The sequence below is a fragment of the Pseudophryne corroboree genome, chromosome 1, assembly GCF_028390025.1.
Source record: "Pseudophryne corroboree isolate aPseCor3 chromosome 1, aPseCor3.hap2, whole genome shotgun sequence".
Lineage (NCBI taxonomy): Eukaryota > Metazoa > Chordata > Amphibia > Anura > Myobatrachidae > Pseudophryne > Pseudophryne corroboree.
In genome coordinates, this window is record NC_086444.1 from 170357441 (window position 1) to 170376005 (window position 18565).

Consider the following 18565-nt stretch of genomic DNA (forward strand, 5'->3'; position numbering starts at 1 on the left):
ACGCTTTGTAGCAACTGTTTTCTCGATCTTGCTTTTATCAGGAGATCGTCCAAGTACGGGATAATTGTGACTCCATGCCTGTGAAGGAGCACCATCATTTCCGCCATTACCTTGGTGAAAATCCTCGGGGCCGTGGAAAACCCAAACGGCAACTTCTGAAACTGGTAATGACAGTCCTGTACAGCGAATCTCAGGTACGCCTGATGAGGAGGATATATGGGGACATGAAGGTATGCATCCTTTATGTCTAGTGAGACCATAAAATCCCCCCCTTCCAGGCTGGAGATAACCGCCCTGAGTGATTCCATCTTGAATTTGAACTTTTTCAAGTACAGGTTTAGGGATTTTAATTTAGAATGGGTCTGACCGAGCCATCCGGTTTCGGGACCACAAATAGGGTTGAATAGTACCCCTTCCCTTGTTGAACTAGGGGAACCGCGGCAACCACTTGTTGTTGACACAGTTTTTGAGTTGCCGCTAAAACTCTCTCCCTTTCTGGGGAAGAAGCTGGTAAAGCCGATTTGAAAAACCGGCGAGGAGGCACGTCTTCGAATTCCAGCTTGTAACCCTGGGATATAATTTCCATTGCCCAGGGATCCACCTCTAATTGAGCCCAGACGTGGCTGAAGAGTCGAAGACGTGCCCCCACCGGAGCGGACTCCCTCAGCGGAGCCCCAGCATCATGCGGTGGATTTAGCAGAAGCCGGGGAGGACTTCTGCTCCTGGGAACTAGCCGTAGCCGGCAGTTTTTTCCCTCTACCCTTACCTCTGGCGAGGAAGGAAGAGCCCCGACCTCTTCTGGACTTATGCGACCGAAAGGACTGCATCTGATATTGTGGCGTTTTCTTTTGCTGTGAGGAAACATAAGGCAAAAAAGTAGATTTACCTACCGTAGCTGTGGAAACCAGGTCCGTGAGACCCTCCCCAAATAAGTCTTCACCCTTGTAAGGTAAAACCTCCATATGGTAAAAAAAAGAGGGGATGAGAAACTGCGCTATTCCTGCACACTGATCCCTCTAGCCGGTTGCTGCTATATAACACCGTGTGGGTATACTATAGGATCCCACTAAGTATATGGTAAATGATGGATTTACCATATCCACCAAAACCTCCATATGTCTCTTTGAGTCGGCATCACCCGTCCATTGGCGGGTCCACAGGGCTCGCCTAGCAGACATCGCCATGGCGTTGGCTCTCGAACCCAGCAGGCCAACGTCTCTCTGAGCATCTCTCATATATAGGACTGCATCCTTAACGTGACCCAAAGTCAATAACATGGTATCCCTATCCAGGGTATCAATGTCAGCTGACAAATGATCCGTCCAAGCCGCCACAGCACTAAAAACCCAAGCCGACGCTACTGCCGGTCTGAGCAAGGCACCCGTATGTGTATAAATTGACTTCAAGGTAGTTTCCTGCCTGCGATCAGCAGGATCCCTGAGGGCTGCCGTGTCTGGAGATGGCAGCGCCACCTTTTTGGACAAGCGTGTTAAAGACTTGTCCACCCTGGGCGAGGATTCCCACCATACCCTTTCCTTTGCCGGGAAAGGATACGCCATAAGAATTCTCTTGGGAATCTGCAGTTTCTTGTCTGGAGTTTCCTAAGCCTTTTCAAATAACGCGTTCAGCTCATGAGATGGGGGAAAGGTTACCTCAGGTTTCTTTTCCTTAAACATGTGCACCGTCGTGTCAGGGACAGAGGGGTCATCTGTGATATGTAAATCATCTTTTATTGCAATAATCATATAATGAATACTTTTTGCCACCCTTGGGTGTAACCTCGCATCATCGTAGTCGACACTGGAGTCAGAATCCGTGTCGGTATCAGTATCTGCTACTTGGGACAGTGGGCGTTTCTGAGACCCAGAAGGGCCCTGTGACACAGTCAAAGCCATGGACTGACTCCCTGCTTTATCCCTGGACTCTGCTTTGTCCAATCTCTTATGTAACAAAGCCACATTTGCTTTTAAAACATTCAGCATATCCTTCCAATCATGTGTCGGCGTTGCCGACGGAGACACCACAATCATCTGCTCCACCTCCTCCTTAGAAGAGCCTTCCACTTGCCGACACACGCATACCAACACCCCCACACACTCAGGGATATATCTATATGGAGACAGTTCCCCAATAAGGCCCTTTGGAGAGACAGAGAGAGAGTATGCCAGCACACACCCAGCGCCAACTGACAGTGGAAACCAAATTCCCAGACAAACAGCGCTTTTATATAAATATACACTCACTGCGCCAATAAAAAGTGCCCCCCCCCCTCTTTTTTGCCCTCTGTGACCGTGTTCAGCAGGGGAGAGTCCGGGGAGCCAGCTTCTCTGCATGTGCTGTGGAGAAAATGGCGCTGGTTAGTGCTGGAGGATTAAGCCCCGCCCCCTCAGCGGCAGGCTTCGGTCCCGCTCAAATAATAAAAAAACTGGCGGGGGTTAATAATATACTGCCTCCGCAGTATATTTACATCTGCCAGTGTCCCTTGAGGCTATTAATTGCTGCCCAGGGCGCCCCCCCCCTGCGCCCTGCACCCTTACAGTGCCCGCTGTTGTGTGTGTGTGTGTGTGTGTGTGTGTGTGGGAGCAATGGCGCGCAGCGGTAACGTTACCTCACTGAAGAACTGAAATCTTCTGCCGCCTTTGAAGTCTTCTTTCTTCTTCTACTCACCCGGCTTCTATCTTCTGGCTCTGTGAGGAGGACGGCGGCGCGGCTCCGGGACGAACGGCGAGGGTGAGACCTGCATTCCGACCCTCTGGAGCTAATGGTGTCCAGTAGCCTAAGAAGCAGAGCCTATCACAGAAGTAGGTCTGCTTCTCTCCCCCTCAGTCCCACGATGCAGGGAGCCTGTTGCCAGCAGTGCTCCCTGAAAATAAAAAACCTAACAAAATTCTTTTTACAGAGAAACTCAGGAGAGCTCCTGTAATGCACCCAGTCTCCTCTGGGCACAGGATCTAACTGAGGTCTGGAGGAGGGGCATAGATGGAGGAGCCAGTGCACACCCATTCTAAAGTTCTTTATAGTGCCCATCTCTCCTGCGGAGCCCGTCTATACCCCATGGTCCTTACGGAGTCCCCAGCATCCTCTAGGATGCAAGAGAAAACTAGATCTGAATAATAGTACTGTTTTATCCAACAAGCAATACTGCTGTTCTTTGACAGTGATTTACTGTGTTACTCATCAAGAAGTGTCTGTGACAGAATTAAATGTTTTTCTGTGAACCTTGAGACTATAGATATAGAACTCTACAAATAAACTAAATATTAGTAGCTTTAGTTTCTGCATTTTACAGCTCAGTATTCCACAATTCCATTTATATGGCAAAATAATTCCATACAATAACATATCACAGGGAGAATCTAAAGAGAACGTTTACTGAATTAAAAAATAAAGTTTCATACCCAGGATCTATAAGTCTGTCAATTCGCTCTCTTGGTAACAGTTTTCCTCTTGAGGTGTGGAGTGTTCGGGCTTTTTCTCCTCCTCCTAAAATAGAAATGAATTTGTTATTGTGCTCAGATGAAAGCAAAGCTAGTAACAATTAAGTTACAATTTGAGCTGTGGAGTCCGATGAGTGACGTATAGAGAAACTACACTCATCACAGAACATCGGCCCTCATACCGAGTTGATTGCTCGCTAGCTACTTTTAGCAGCCGTGCAAACGCATAGTCATCGCCCACGGGGGAGTGTATTTTAGCTTTGCAGGAGTGCGAACGCTTGTGCAGCAGAGCGGCTGCAAACACATTTTGTGCAAAACAAGACTAGCCCTGTAGTTACTTATTCTGTGCGATGATTGCTGCGATGAGTGACACGGTAATGACGTCAGATACCCGCCCAGCAAACGCACAGCCACGCCTGCATTTTTCCAAACACTCCTAGAAAACGGTCAGTTGACACCCAGAAACTCCCACTTCATGTCAATCTCCTTGTGTCCGCCAGTGCGTCTGAAAGCGTCGCTAGAACCTGTGCATAACCACGATGCTCATTGTACCCGTACGCCACGCGTGCGCATTGCGGTGCATACTCATGCGCAGTTTGACGGTTCTTTAAATGATCGCTACGCAGCGAGCAACGGCAGCTAGCGATCAACTCGTAATGAGGGCCATCATGCTATAAGCACACCACTAAAGTGCTTAACCTGGTGTCATAACTTGTCATACAAGCTATTTCCAATGTTAATTTTCTAGCTAAGGTGTTCAGGGGCAAACGCAGGATTTGCCCTGGAGGTTCCATATGTGTGTATGGGGAGGAGCCAAAATTATGGGATTAAAAGAACTGCATCGTATTGGCCCACCTTTCACCACAGACCTGCGAATAGGGATGGCACACTGAAAGAAAACATTGACAGTAGTGATGTTTTTAACATTGGTCATAAAACATTGATCAGTCCTAAACATTGGTTAGGGAACATCAATAGTTTACGATGCTTTTTTTTAAAAAAAATTCAGTAAGTTTTTATTGATAGTGTTTTACATACACAAACAAAAAAAAAACCATACAGCAGCTAAACCTAGCTCAACAAACAGGTCAAGTACAAAAAATAGTATATCAAAAACATCAATGACATTGGATTTACAGTATATCTGTTAAACAAGATATGACATGTAGCAGGCAACATATCGCATAAATATATATATATATATATATATATATATATATATATATATATATATATATATATATATATATATATATAGTCAATACAACAATAAGGAGTCATTTCTAAAGCCTCCATGCTTCTCGCACCGCCCCAGAGCAAACAGGCATAATATCACATTCCGTATTAGCTACAGTATACATTACACAGGATACCTTCCCCTTTCCATCACGTCCCACCCACTCCAAGGGCTGACGTATTCCATCTATCCCATTTATTAGAGTATTTAACCAGCATGTCACTAGATCTAAACATTGCTCGTTCATGGCCAGAAACCTCGTTGACCAGAGCCCGCCAATGAGATATATTGGGTAATTCAGGGGAGAACCATTTTCTGGCTATCAAGACTTTTGCCAGAGTGGTTAAGCATAGTACATAACGATATATGACTAGAGAATGCGTCTCTTCAAGGTCTAACCCGAACAGGCACAATCTAGAGCTCATTACTGGCAATGATTGTTCTGTAAGGACAATATCATTCCAAACTGCAGCCCAAAATGGTGCCAACCTTGGGCATGACCATAATAGGTGCCAAAAGTCAGCACCCTCCCCATTGCACTTCGGACAGCAGGTATCAGAGCGAAGATGTGCACTATACAACATTACTGGGGTACGATATGTTCTATGTAAGGTATAAAAATATACCTGCTGATATCGAACACACGGGGTGGTATAACGAATGGATCCCAAAATCTGTATCCATTGTTCATTGGAGAGATCGCCAATATTACCTTCTCATTTAAGTTTCAAGGGGTCAAACAGATGAGAATTAACCTGCACATTCAATGCGGCATAAATCAGAGATATGTGTCCCCTGGACCCCAACGAAAGGAGCAATTTCTTGACTGGAGACACCGATATAGTTAAGGGGGCCGTACCCAGCTGCGCCTGCAGTGCATGACGCAGCTGGAGGTAGTGAAAAAAAGCAGTATTAGCAACAGCATAGTCGCCACGAAGCCGCTCAAATGATTTAAGAATACCATTATCATAAAGCTGAGCAAATGTTGTAACTCCCATCCGCCGCCATAAAGTATCCGAGGATAGGGGCAGTAGCTCCCTACAAGAGGCATTAAACCACAGGGGTGTATCAGTATCAATGTCTTGCCAGTCAAAAAAGGTGTGCGCCAATCGCCAGACCAGAAGAGCCTGTCTAAGAATAGGGGGAAGACCAGAGAGAGTAGAGGCAGATAGCAAAAAATGAAGTAGAGAGAGAGGAGACTCCACCCACTCGGCATAGAACCCCAACAATGTGTCCCCACCTGCATCCAGGAGCCAACAAGAAAGGTAAACCAGCTGAGAGGCCAAGTAGTATAGTCTCAAATTAGAGAGGCCAAGACCTCCATCTAACTTGGACTTAACCAGGGCCTTCATAGCCACCCTAGGCGCCCCACCTCCCCAAACAAAAGAGTTCAATACGCTGTCAATAGAGGAAAAAACTTTTTTAGGTATGTACACAGGAGAATGTTGCAGCACATACAGATACCTGGGTTGGATAGACATTTTAAATAAATTAATACGGCCCATCACAGTGAGAGGAAGCTTCTTCCACAGGTGAGCCTACTTTTTAAAATTACGTGTCACAGGCTCCACATTTAACGCAACATAGTCCTGCGGACAAGGAGAGATCCAAATTCCCAAATATTTAAACTGGAGGCTCCACTGCAGCGGGCAAGAGGAGTCAGTCACATCAGGGAGAACACCAGATATGGGGTAGATATTGGACTTGTTCCAATTTATCTGTAAACCAGAATAAGTTCCAAAATGATTAACTAACTGCAACATAGTGAGTAACGAATTCTCAGAATCATTAAGAAATAAAAGCATATCGTCAGCATATAGTGCGATAGTATCAACATGGCTCCCAACCTTAATGCCTACAATGTCCGAGGACATACGTGTGCAACTAGCTAGCGGTTCAATGGCAAGGGCAAATAGGGCCGGAGAGAGTGGGCAGCCCTGCCTCGTACCCCTCTCCAGTGAAAACGGTCGTGACACATGACCACTGACTGAAACACGAGCAGCCGGGGAAGAATAGAGCAACTGGACCCACCGAACAAATTTAGGACCGAACGCAAATTTATGAAGCACTTCCCACAGGTACCCCCATTCTACCGAGTCAAAGGCCTTGGCAGCATCCAGGGACACCACCACTGCCCCCGCCTCGGACCTGTCCCCTCTCTGTAGATGGCAAAAGAGTCTTCGGAGGTTCTGTACCGTAGACTTCCCCGGCATAAAACCCGTTTGGTCACAGTGGACAATAGATGTAACAACTTTATTTAAACGAACAGCTAAAATTTTAGCCAAAATTTTTACATCTGTAGATAATAGGGAGATAGGGCGATAGGAGTCCGGGGAGGTGGGGTCCTTATCAGGCTTGAGAATTACTATTATTATAGCCTCAGACATCGAGGGGGGCAAAGAACCGTAGTCAAACAAAGTGTTAAATAGTTCAACCAAATAAGGGGTATAGAATTCTTTAAAGCGTTTGTACAATTCAATGGGTATTCCATCACACCCGGGAGCCCTATAATTGGGGAACGATGCCATAGCAGCATCTAACTCCTCAGTGGTGAATGGGGAATCCAAATATTCAACAGATTCCGGAGACAGTTGGGGCAATTGTATATGGGAGAGATAGTCTCTCAGTTGATCCATTGTATAAGACACTTTAGACCCGTACAGCGAAGAGTAGTAATCAAAAAATACTTCAGTAATATCAGGGCACGAGTACTTCATAACACCATGGGGATCACACACCTATTGGACAGAAATACTACCCCTCTCTTCCCTAGATAGGAAGGCGAGATAACTACCCCCAATCTCCGCCTGTGAGTATAGAGAATGCTTGGAGAACAATAACCGATGCTTAGATTTATCTAAAAGAAACGTCGTCCACTCCCGTCTGGCCATCTCCCAGCTAGCATGCAAAGAGGGGGATTTGTGCAAAATATAGTCGGCTTCTAATTGACAACAAATTTTTTCAAGGCGGGATTCCTCTTCCCTACTAGACCTTTTAATAGCAGCCACCCTTTTAATAAGGGAGCCACGGATAGAGGCTTTAAATGCATCATGCTTAACAGTAGGGGTAGGGCAGGAGGCGTTAAAATCCTGGAAGTCTCGCCAGTCAGCAAGCAAATCAGCTCCATCACCCATTAAGGACAGCCAGAATGGGTTAAGTTTCCAAAACAATACCCCAATAGTTTACGATGTTAGGTGATGTGTCTAGTTATTTGAAGTATATTAACAACTTAACCTAGCCATGAAAGAGATTTGAACATCAAACCTCCTATGCCATATTCATACACTTAATTTATGACTTATTAGTAATAATGCGATTTGTGTGCACCTTGTCAATAATAACTTACAGCACACTTGTCTACTCTATTGATCCCTGCAGAAAACATCAGATTTTTTGAGTAGTCCCCCCAAGAGTGGGCACACCCCTCCGTTATTCAGAAGGAATTGGGCAGAATGAGAAGGGGGCTGAGCCAAATGACCCAATTCTATGCTGATTGTGTCATTTTAGCCCCACAATGGGTTGAGGCCGATTATGTGATTAGCCCAGCCCTACCCCTGTCGCCACCCACTTGCTTCTCCTCTCGGGACATCTCCAGGAGAAGATATAGTCAATGTAGGTAAATTACATCTGACTGCACAGCAAGGTTAAGGGGGGGGGGGGGGGGGGGGAGATGCAGAGCATACTGTACCCCGGACCTCTTTGTCAGGGGGCCCCCTGCCAGAGCACACTGATATCACTAGCTTTCCCTCTTAAGCAGCAGCAGAACCTGCAGCCAGAATGCGAGCAGGACGGTATGCAGTGCAGGCAGAGACATAATAATATCATGTTCATGAGCTACCGACAGAGGATTCTGACCAGAGGAGAGGAGATAGGAGAGAGCTGTAAGTGACATATGGATCCCAGCTTCTCCTCCTCCCCGCCTGGGTGTCTGAGTCCTGTGTAAACTGTTATGCAACTAAACCATTTGGGTCTAGCGATAGAGACACACAGAGTCCTCCTGAGTCCTGTCCCAGTGTGTAAGTAGTACATAGGCTGCTTGCATGTGACAATATAAATAATTTTATTTTTCTATGTGTATTTTACAGTTAAGTTGTCTTTGTTCCATTACAAGAAAAGTGTATAAAATAGTTATCATTAAATTAGGTGGAGCTATAAACACTACCCAGGCATTATTAAACTATTATTTAGTTCAAGACTATGCCCGTGCTGCACCCCTTCAGTGGAACGCACTCCCCCACTCCATTAGACTCTTCCCGACCTTGCAAAGCTTCAAACGGGCACTAAAAACCCACCTATTCATCAAAGCGTACCCTTCCGATGCTTAACCCAGTCCAGAGGCTGCTCCTCCATCCCCCTGCCTCATGCGTTGAACATCTCAGCTTTGCTTACATACTGCCATCAGGCTACCTCCCGTTTGCACCTCATGTCATCTGTCTGTCGCCCCTCCCCACTAGACTGTTAGCTCTTCAGAGCAGGGCCCTCTTTCCTCTTCTCGACACATTTCACTCGCAGCTCTCCCCTACTCAGTGACCATCTTTTCCCGCTTTTTCTCCTGCTGGTAAAGGCTCATCTCCATCTATGGCCGCCAGCCCCTAGTAGTACGCTGATTACTCCCTCGCTACTTACATCTTAGCTGTATTATGTCTTGAGAATTGTGGTGCTCTTTGTTACCTGTACTCTATTTCTGTTATTTATTTACTGTAATGCTAAGTTTTGTCTCCCTGTACTGTCCTTTGTACGGCGCTGCAAAACACTTGCGGTGCCTTATAAATAAAATGTAATAATAATAATAATAATAATATTTAAAACTAATATATACCATTGCCTTACATTTAATATCCACAATCTATACCTCCCACCATCACCCATTCCAGAAGGGACAAAATGCTCTCTACCTGGACTTTCTTCTTAATTTATGATTGTAATCACCTGTGTTGAAGTATCTTTCGTATATAGTGTGACTGAAAATAGTTCAACACAGGTTATGCCAATCATATATTAAGTGTGAAGTCCAGGTAGAGAGCATTGGTCCCTCCTGGAATGGGTCATGTTGGGAGGTATGCACAATTTAATATACATACCCCACCTTCCATCGGGCCCCCCTGTCTTAGGTGCCCTGGGCACCCCCAAGGCTTAATCCGGCCCTATCGACTGTATTTAAAATGCACATTGCTCAGCGTGCCATGCGGGGTATTTAGACACCCACAGTCAGAGACTAAGCCTGGTGCAGTGCCTAGGTGGCGGCACAATCAATCTTCCATGGTGCAATCATTTGGCTTGCAGGGTGCTTGGAATGACACCCTGCAGCTTAGAGAGCTGGCACGAGTATCTTAAAGATCAAGGTGACCACTACCCCTCATCATGACATGTTCGAGTAGTGGGGTTGGCTCAGGGAGAGGTAAATAGCCCTGCCAGTTGTTTGGTACAGCATAAGTTTGTGTCTTTAGCACCCTGTCGTCGTCGTCCCCCCCCCCCCCCCCCAAAAAAAAAAAAAAAAATACTCCCCAAACCATGTATCCTTTTTGTTACTCTTCAGCTATATCTGTATAGAATATCATCTTTCCTAAGTTAAATGAGCAATCTAGAACAGGGAAAATTAGAATATATTCAACTTCCTCCATCTATTACGCCTTTTGCAATGACCACCAGAAGCGTGACCTCTGACCTAGCCAAGTGTGCTACTATGCATGCACGGTTCTCTGTATGCTCCTGGCTGCACCTGGCGATACTGCATTGTGTACCTGCTGCATACTGTTTAACCCGTGTTATTCTGCACCTCATCTCTACCAGTTAATAAACCAATCCCTGGTCAAGTTATTTACTGTTTTTACTCCATCACACACTGCTAACACCTATTATGCTCACAGGATCTGCCAATAAACAGCACAAGCCCCAATTACACTTTGGTTCACTTACCAAGACGTATATTTTCTGCTTTTTCCTTCAGTTCTGTTACTAGTGCTTTCATCCGCTCATAGCTTTCCTAATGAAATAGAATAATAAAAAGTGCAAGTTCGGTTATTTCATTAATATTGTTTGTAAAGCTAATGTATATTTGTTTAATTGGTGGAAATAGCTTATAAAATAAATGATAACAATGTCCTTACACCACTATATTCAGCTGAATAACCTCCTTAGATGGTGGCAGTACATATAAAAGCACAATACAGCATTTGTGAAAACTAGTGCTAGGGAGAGATGGTGTTATCAACAGATTACATCAATAATTATTATTTTTTGAGGGGCGGGGGGGGGGCTTGAATATAAATGCAATACTACTTTATAATCTTGGCAATATGGTATTGGAATAGCATAGGTAAGCATATAACTTAAACCATTAGTTAAAGTAATTTTCAGGTCACTTTGCTGTTGGTCAGGTACTGTATGTGCAGCATGCGGTCAGCATCCCAGCACACCAGATGCCGGATGACCAAACCCGGAATCCCAATACCTTGTGGAATCCCACTGCCGGAACCCTGACCGACGGCATCCCGATGGTAAGTATTGGGAGTAAGGGTTAGGGATAGAACCCAGGGAAGGGGGGGTTAGGCACCACAGGAGGGGGGGGGGGGGTTAGCCGTCATCCCCGTCTCTTAGCACTAGCCACCACCTCCTGTGAATAGCCATAGCCGCCACCCCAGGCGGGTTAGGGGCAGGGGTAAATTAATTAACCCGTCCCCTGTGAGCATTCGAAAAAAAGTCGGGATGCCGCGGTCAGTCATGTGACCACCGGCATTCCGACCGTCGGCATAACATATCACACCTGTATATGCAGGTGGTACTTTTATCAGCAATAGTTATCATAACCAGTTAAATTATTTTTAAACTCTTTGGGGAGAAATCAATTATTTTTGGGCGACAATTAATTTTCGTGCTTGCCACACCCAAACAGACTGGATTTAGCTGCGTAAAGTGGCTAAACCAGTCTAAAGCATATAGCACTTTATTTATACATTTTTCAATACAGGACAATATGAAATATTGTAAATAAACAATGCAATAGCAAACAAACAGACTGCGGTAGTACAGAACAGGTCAATAACATAAGAGTGTGTAAGCAATTGTCAATTATAACGGCATAAAATGCATGGGAACAAAATAACAGCCTGCAAATTGCATGCACTGGCATAATCCCAGCGGCGAGTTACCCCTTAAACTTTAAAGCTGCAGCAATTTTTAGCCTTTTAAACTATTGCTGCTTTAAACCTACAGGCAAGCTCCCGGAACTGCACCTATGACTGCAACTTGTGATATGAAACACTACCCTTTGTCTGTGAAGAGGTCAGATTAATGAAGGGTCATTAGGAAAACCAGAGTGCAGCATTAAAATGTTTTTATTTATTTATTTATTTTAAACAAGCTTGTGTTTATTCCTACAGATTATTCACTTTACAACAAGTGTATCCTGACCTTCAGTGCCCACTAGCCCACAGAACAAGGGCAAAATGAGAACTGTTGTATCTTGTATACACAATACAGCTTGTACTGTGTATTTTGTAAAACATGTAAATAGGAGCAAAACCAAGGATTAAACTGTAATTTCTGCATATAGGGGCAGCTGTATTAAGCCTGGAGAAGTGATAAAGCAGTGGTAAGTGTAAGGTGACAACACACAAGTCAGTCAGGGGCAGATGTATTAAGCCTGGAGACGGCATAAGGGCTGTGGTAAGTGCAAGATGATAACACACAAGTTAGTCAGGGGCAGATGTATTAAGCCTGGAGACGGCATAAGGGCTGTGGTAAGTGCAAGATGATAACACACAAGTTAGTCAGGGGCAGATGTATTAAGCCTGGAGACGGCATAAGGGCTGTGGGGGATCAGTACGTAATCCCGCTGGACGGGATCCCGGCGGTCAGAATACCGACCACACAATCCCGACTGGGGTGGCGAGCGGAATGCAGCCCCTCGCTTCGCTCGCCATGCTGCGGGCACGGTGCCTCGCTATTATATTCTCCCTCTATGGGTGTCGTGGACACCCACGGAGGGAGAATATGTCGGGATTGTGGCGGTCGGGATTCCGGCGTCGGAATTTCGACTGCCGGGATGCCGTCCAGCGGGATGTTGACCGCATCCCGGCTGTGGTAAGTGCAAGATGATAACACACAAGTTAGTCAGGGGCAGATGTATTAAGCCATTAAGCCTGGAGACGGCATAAGGGCTGTGACACACGCGCCGGCTCCCGCCGCCCGGCAAAATCCCGGACGGCTTTTTCACGCTGCCGTGCTGCAGAGACACATGCAGCGCAATGTGTCCTCACACGGCATGGCCCCTGCCGGGTTGCAGCCGGAAATATCCACTAGAAGGTCCGGCTGCCGTGCCGTCTTTGTAGGCAGTGAACCGTGTGTGTGAATGAGAGCTTTCACACACAACGGTTTTATTTCAAGCCGTGTCTGCTGCTGCGCATGCGCACAGCATTACACACGGCTCAAAGCCGTTGTGTGTGAAAGACTCTGCCAGATGGCTTTTTGCCATCCAGGGAAAACCAGGGCGTGTGTTACAGCCCTATGGAAGTGATAAACCAGTGATAAGTGCAAGGTGATAAACGCACCAGCCAATAGACTCCAATATGCAAACTTACAGTTGGGAGCTGACTGGCTGGTGCGTTTATCACCTTGCGCTTAACACTCCCTTATACCATCTCTTCAGCGCCTGTTAATTTACATAGTGGAGATGATTGGCTGGAGCATTATCACCTTGCACTTATCACTAGTGATGTGCACCGGACATTTTTCGGGTTTTGTGTTTTGGTTTTGGATTCGGTTCCGCGGCCGTGTTTTGGATTCGGACGCGTTTTGGCAAAACCTCACCGAAATTTTTTTTGTCGGATTCGGGTGTGTTTTGGATTCGGGTGTTTTTTTACAAAAAACAGCTTAAATCATAGAATTTGGGGGTCATTTTGATCCCATAGTATTATTAACCTCAATAACCATAATTTCCACTCATTTCCAGTCTATTCTGAACACCTCACACCTCACAATATTATTTTTAATCCTAAAATTTGCACCGAGGTCGCTGGATGGCTAAACTAAGCGACACAAGTGGTCGACACAAACACCTGGCCCATCTAGGAGTGGCACTGCAGTGTCAGGCAGGATGGCACTTAAAAAAAATTGTCCCCAAACAGCACATGATGCAAAGAAAAAAAGAGGCGCACCAAGGTCGCTGTGTGACTAAGCTAAGCGACACAAGTGGCCGACACAAACACCTGGCCCATCTAGGAGTGGCACTGCAGTGTCAGGCAGGATGGCACTTCAAAAAAATTGTCCCCAAACAGCACATGATGCAAAGAAAAAAAGAGGCGCACCAAGGTCGCTGTGTGACTAAGCTAAGCGACACAAGTGGCCGACACAAACACCTGGCCCATCTAGGAGTGGCACTGCAGTGTCAGGCAGGATGGCACTTCAAAAAAATTGTCCCCAAACAGCACATGATGCAAAGAAAAATTAAAGAAAAAAAGAAGAGGTGCAAGATGGAATTGTAGATGGAATGTAGATGGATAGTATACTTAATGACGACACAGAGGTAGGTACAGCAGTGGCCTTCCGTACCGTACTGCTATATATAGTATACTGGTGGTCACTGTGTCAGCAAACTGCAAAACTAAAATGCACCACAGGAATAGAATGTAGATGGATAGTATACTTAATGACGACACAGAGGTAGGTACAGCAGTGGCCTTCCGTACCGTACTGCTATATATAGTATACTGGTGGTCACTGTGTCAGCAAACTGCAAAACTAAAATGCACCACAGGTATAGAATGTAGATGGATAGTATACTTAATGACGACACAGAGGTAGGTACAGCAGTGGCCTACTGTACCGTAATGCTATATATTGTATACTGGTGGTCACTGGTCAGCAAAACTCTGCACTGTACTCCTCCTATATAATATTAATTATACTGGTGGTCCCCAGTCCCCACAATAAAGCAGCACACTGAGCACAGATATGGAGTGTTTTTCAGGCAGACAACGTATACTGGTGGTCACTGTCAGCAAAACTCTGCACTGTACTCTTGCTATATAATATAGCTACTCCCCAGTCCCCACAATTAAGCAGTGTGAGCACAGATATATGCAGCACACTGAGCACAGATATGGAGCGTTTTTTTCAGGCAGAGAACGGATAACTAGTGGTCACTGATCAGCAAAACTCTGCACTGTACTCCTCCTATATTATACAGCTGCTCCCCAGCCCTCCCCACAATTAAGCAATAATGCACAATCAAGTTCAACAATAACGGAGAGGACGCCAGCCACGTCCTCTCCCTAACATTTCCAATGCACGAGTGAAAATGGCGGCGACGCGCGGCTGCTTATATAGAATCCGAATCTCGCGAGAATCCGACAGCGGGATGATGACATTCGGGCGCGCTCGAGTTAACCGAGCCTTACGGGAGAATCCGAGTATGGCTCGGACCCGTGTAAAAAGGGTGAAGTTCGGGGGGGTTCGTTTCCGAGAAACCGAACCCGCTCATCACTACTTATCACTGCTTTATCACTTCTCAAGACTTAATACATCTGCTCCATTGTGAAGTATTGGAAACAAACAATGCAGTGGCAAACAGACTGCAGAAGTACAGAAACAGGTCAACGTAAATTGTAGCCACTGTATACTGTAAGAGAGCATAAGAAACTGCCAATCAATTTTAAGGACATAAAATGAATGGGAACAAACTAATAGGCTGTAGTAGAGGAAAGTGGGCATAACCTGTGAGGAGAGCCCAGAGGTGGGGCCAGTGGTGAAAGGTCCCTTATTTAATGGTCTGTGGCTGCAGGAACTGGCATAGGTTAGCCCCTTTATGTAAAGATGCAACAATATAGGGGGCTGCTCTAACCTACAGCCAAGCTCCCTGGCATTGTGCCCTTGCCTGCAACTGCTGGCTATATGAAACATTAACTTTTGTCTATGAGGAGGTCAAAGTAAAGAAGGGTCATTAGGAAACCAGAGTGAAGCATTAATATGTTGCTTCTTATTATTTTAATCAATTGTGTGTTGTTGTTGTTGTTGTTGTTTTTTTAATTTCTACAAACTCACTTAACAACCCGATGTGTATCCTGACCTTCAGTGACCATCAGCCAGAGTATAAGTCTACACAATATGGGTAGAATAAGAACAGCTGTACCTTGTACTGTATAAACAATACAGCTCGCACTTGTGCACTCCAAGTACAAGACCTGTAACCTGGGAATATAGTTGGGATTCAGGGAGAGCTGTGGCCGAGCAGCTGCTATTACCCTGGAACCCAGAACCTCCTATGCACAATATAGGAGATATAAATGTGACTGTGCCGAGCTCTCCATTGTGTGCCCAGCGGGATCACAAGCACAGGTGCACGGCTGCACTATAGCACACAGGACCCGGGATGGGGAGGGCAGTAGCAGCGTTACTCCGGTGGTCTGATTATACACAGTCTGACCCTGAGACGCTGACTGTCAGGCCAAATGTACCTGGTAAGCCGGGGAGCCAGTGTCGGGCCTGGATCCGATTGTGCCCACTTTGTCTCCGTGGTAGAGTCGCCGGAGAGACCCCCTGGAGAAGCCTCTCAGGAGAGCCCACCGGGGCCACATGGTGTGCAGCATGGAGAGGAGAAACACAGCCCGGTTCGGTGCCCTGTACCGGGGTGAGGGAGCAGGAGAGAACGCCTAGCACTGGCTGGGGGAGGACACACCTCCCGACTGACATGAACACGCCGTCACTGCTCACACACCCTCCGCCAGCACCAACCACACCGCCGCCGCCTCTGCTGTGATGGTTGTGTCACTCTATGCTCCCTTCCTGATCATGACCTGGAAGTGACATAACGAGAGGGCAGTAGATAACTTCCGCCCTTACAGCGCCTAACTGTTTTCTCCGTTTGAGGTTATTTTTTTTTTTCTAGGCACCAATGGCCCCGGCTTCGCTCGCCCCGGTTACTATTCCAAATAGTTTGTGACATGGACCCAGGGGGTTATGGGAAAGGTCCTTTCCACGAAGGGTAACTAGACGCAGGTTGGACATCGGAAGCCAACCATCATATGATGGCTAGGCTTCCACTATTGAAACTTTCGAGGAGATGGTTACTAACCGTCACATCCAAAGTATTCGATGGTGAAAACTATTTATTACTTGCGCATGCGTTAAAACTAGAGATGAGCGGGTTCGGATTTACTCGGTTCTTAACGGCAGAACTATCGCAAGTTCTTTTTTTGCTGGATTTTTCTTATTAGCTAACCAAAACACGTGAGGTCCGTGAGCCAATAAGGGTAAATCTGAGTAAATCCCAGTAAAACAGAACCCGCACATCTCTAGTTAAAACCCTGCAGCAAGGTTAGCAGGAGGCGGGATTTGGGGCGTAATCAGAGGCGGGATTGGGGGGCGAGGCCAGTACTCCTCTACACTCATCAATGGGAACGAACTGCTCAATGATACTAGCCTACACTACTTGGTGCATGTGGTCTATCAGTAGCGGATCTTGCCACGGGCAAGCAGGACTTTTGCCCGGAGGGCGCTGGCGCCATCCGGAGGGCGCCGCACCATGGCAAGATCCGCTACCGCTGTGCCCTCTGCTGCCCGCTGTGTTCCCCGGCTGTGTCCCCCTGTGAAGAGAACCAGACGCTACGCGTCTAGTTTCCCTTCGTGGAGAGGACCTTTTGCTGTGCGGTGCGCGATAACATCATCACGCACCGCTACTACTGTACAGGGGGCGTAACTGACCATGCCCCCTGTATTAAGCCACGCCCCCATTTCCTGCCCGGGGCGCAGAGAGGGCTCGAACCGGCCCTGTGGTCTATATATACTGTTCCAGCACTGGGAGTACCATGTCACAATCTATTTGGAATAGAAAAGTGTGGCGAGTGAAGCGGAGCGGAGCGAGACACCGAGCCCGCGAGGGTCCAATGCTGCATAGAAAAAAAAAAATAACCCAAACGAACGGATAACAAAGAAAACATTTAGCAGCTGTAAGGGCGGAAGTTGTCTCCTGCCCACTCGTTTTGTCACGTCCAGGTCCTTTGCACGAAGGCAACATAGACACAACCGCTCCGTGTATCAGACTATGGCAATTGTTGTGTGAGTGACTGGCTGCTGCAGCAGGATGAGGGCTGTGCTTTGATTGGCTCTCTGAGTCACTGAGAGCCAATCAGAGCTAACAATATGCACTGTTGCCTAGCAGCAGCCTAGAGAGGGGAGGGAGTAAGAGGACTGAGCTGGCTAATGTGTGAGGCAGAGAGTCAGCCTCCAATGAGCCCAGGAAGATTCCCTGATAAGGACACAGCAGCCAGGGGAGGCATCCTATTAGGAATTTTAAAAAAAAAATTCACCATCGGAACACCATTGAATGATCTCCATTCGATGGTGGCAAACATTGGAAGGTCACCATCGAATGGTAAAAACACTCTCATTGATAGGAAAACATTGATATTTCTGAAACATCTATCATCGATGTCCATCACTAGTGACAGCCGATACTCAGCCTCTCAGCCACCAGCGCTGCACCACGCCTCCCCTTGCCTAGTGCCTAGTAACCAATGGGAATCCACCCACACGTGACATGCACCCTCTCCTGTACCCGCTGTGTGCTGTGCTCTCTTTTCCTGTACCCGCCATTTATGAGGAACGTTAGGAGGCACAAACACTCCTCCTGGTCCTTGGATGCCAACCAGTGGGGCAAAGCTGCAAAGTATTTGCTACGAAAATGTGATGCCGAGGGGTGGGATGGGCGCGCGAGATTGTCAGGGAATCTCAGGGATTAATTTGATTAAGAAAGTATGATTTTTTTGAGGATAGTATGTAACTGATCATGTGTATATAATATATATTTCTTTCCTGATACAAATGTTATGTCCCTGTATCTCCCCCTCAGCACCCTAACCATCCCTGTATCTCCCTCTAGCGTTCCTGCCCTCAC

General features: G+C 46.5%; 1 protein-coding gene across 1 annotated transcript in view; it reads right to left on the reverse strand.

Moving 5' to 3' along the window:
* MCCC2 (methylcrotonyl-CoA carboxylase subunit 2) overlaps positions 1-16470 on the reverse strand; it is a 137853-nt gene extending 121383 nt beyond the window's left edge. The window contains exons 1-3 of the mRNA XM_063963884.1: positions 16128-16470; positions 10591-10657; positions 3399-3483 (exon numbers count right to left, since the gene is read on the reverse strand). Coding sequence (XP_063819954.1) covers positions 3399-3483; positions 10591-10657; positions 16128-16259 — 284 coding nt within the window. The 5' untranslated portion in view covers positions 16260-16470. The remainder of the gene's footprint in view (positions 1-3398; positions 3484-10590; positions 10658-16127) is intronic.
* Positions 16471-18565: the final 2095 nt, after the last annotated feature.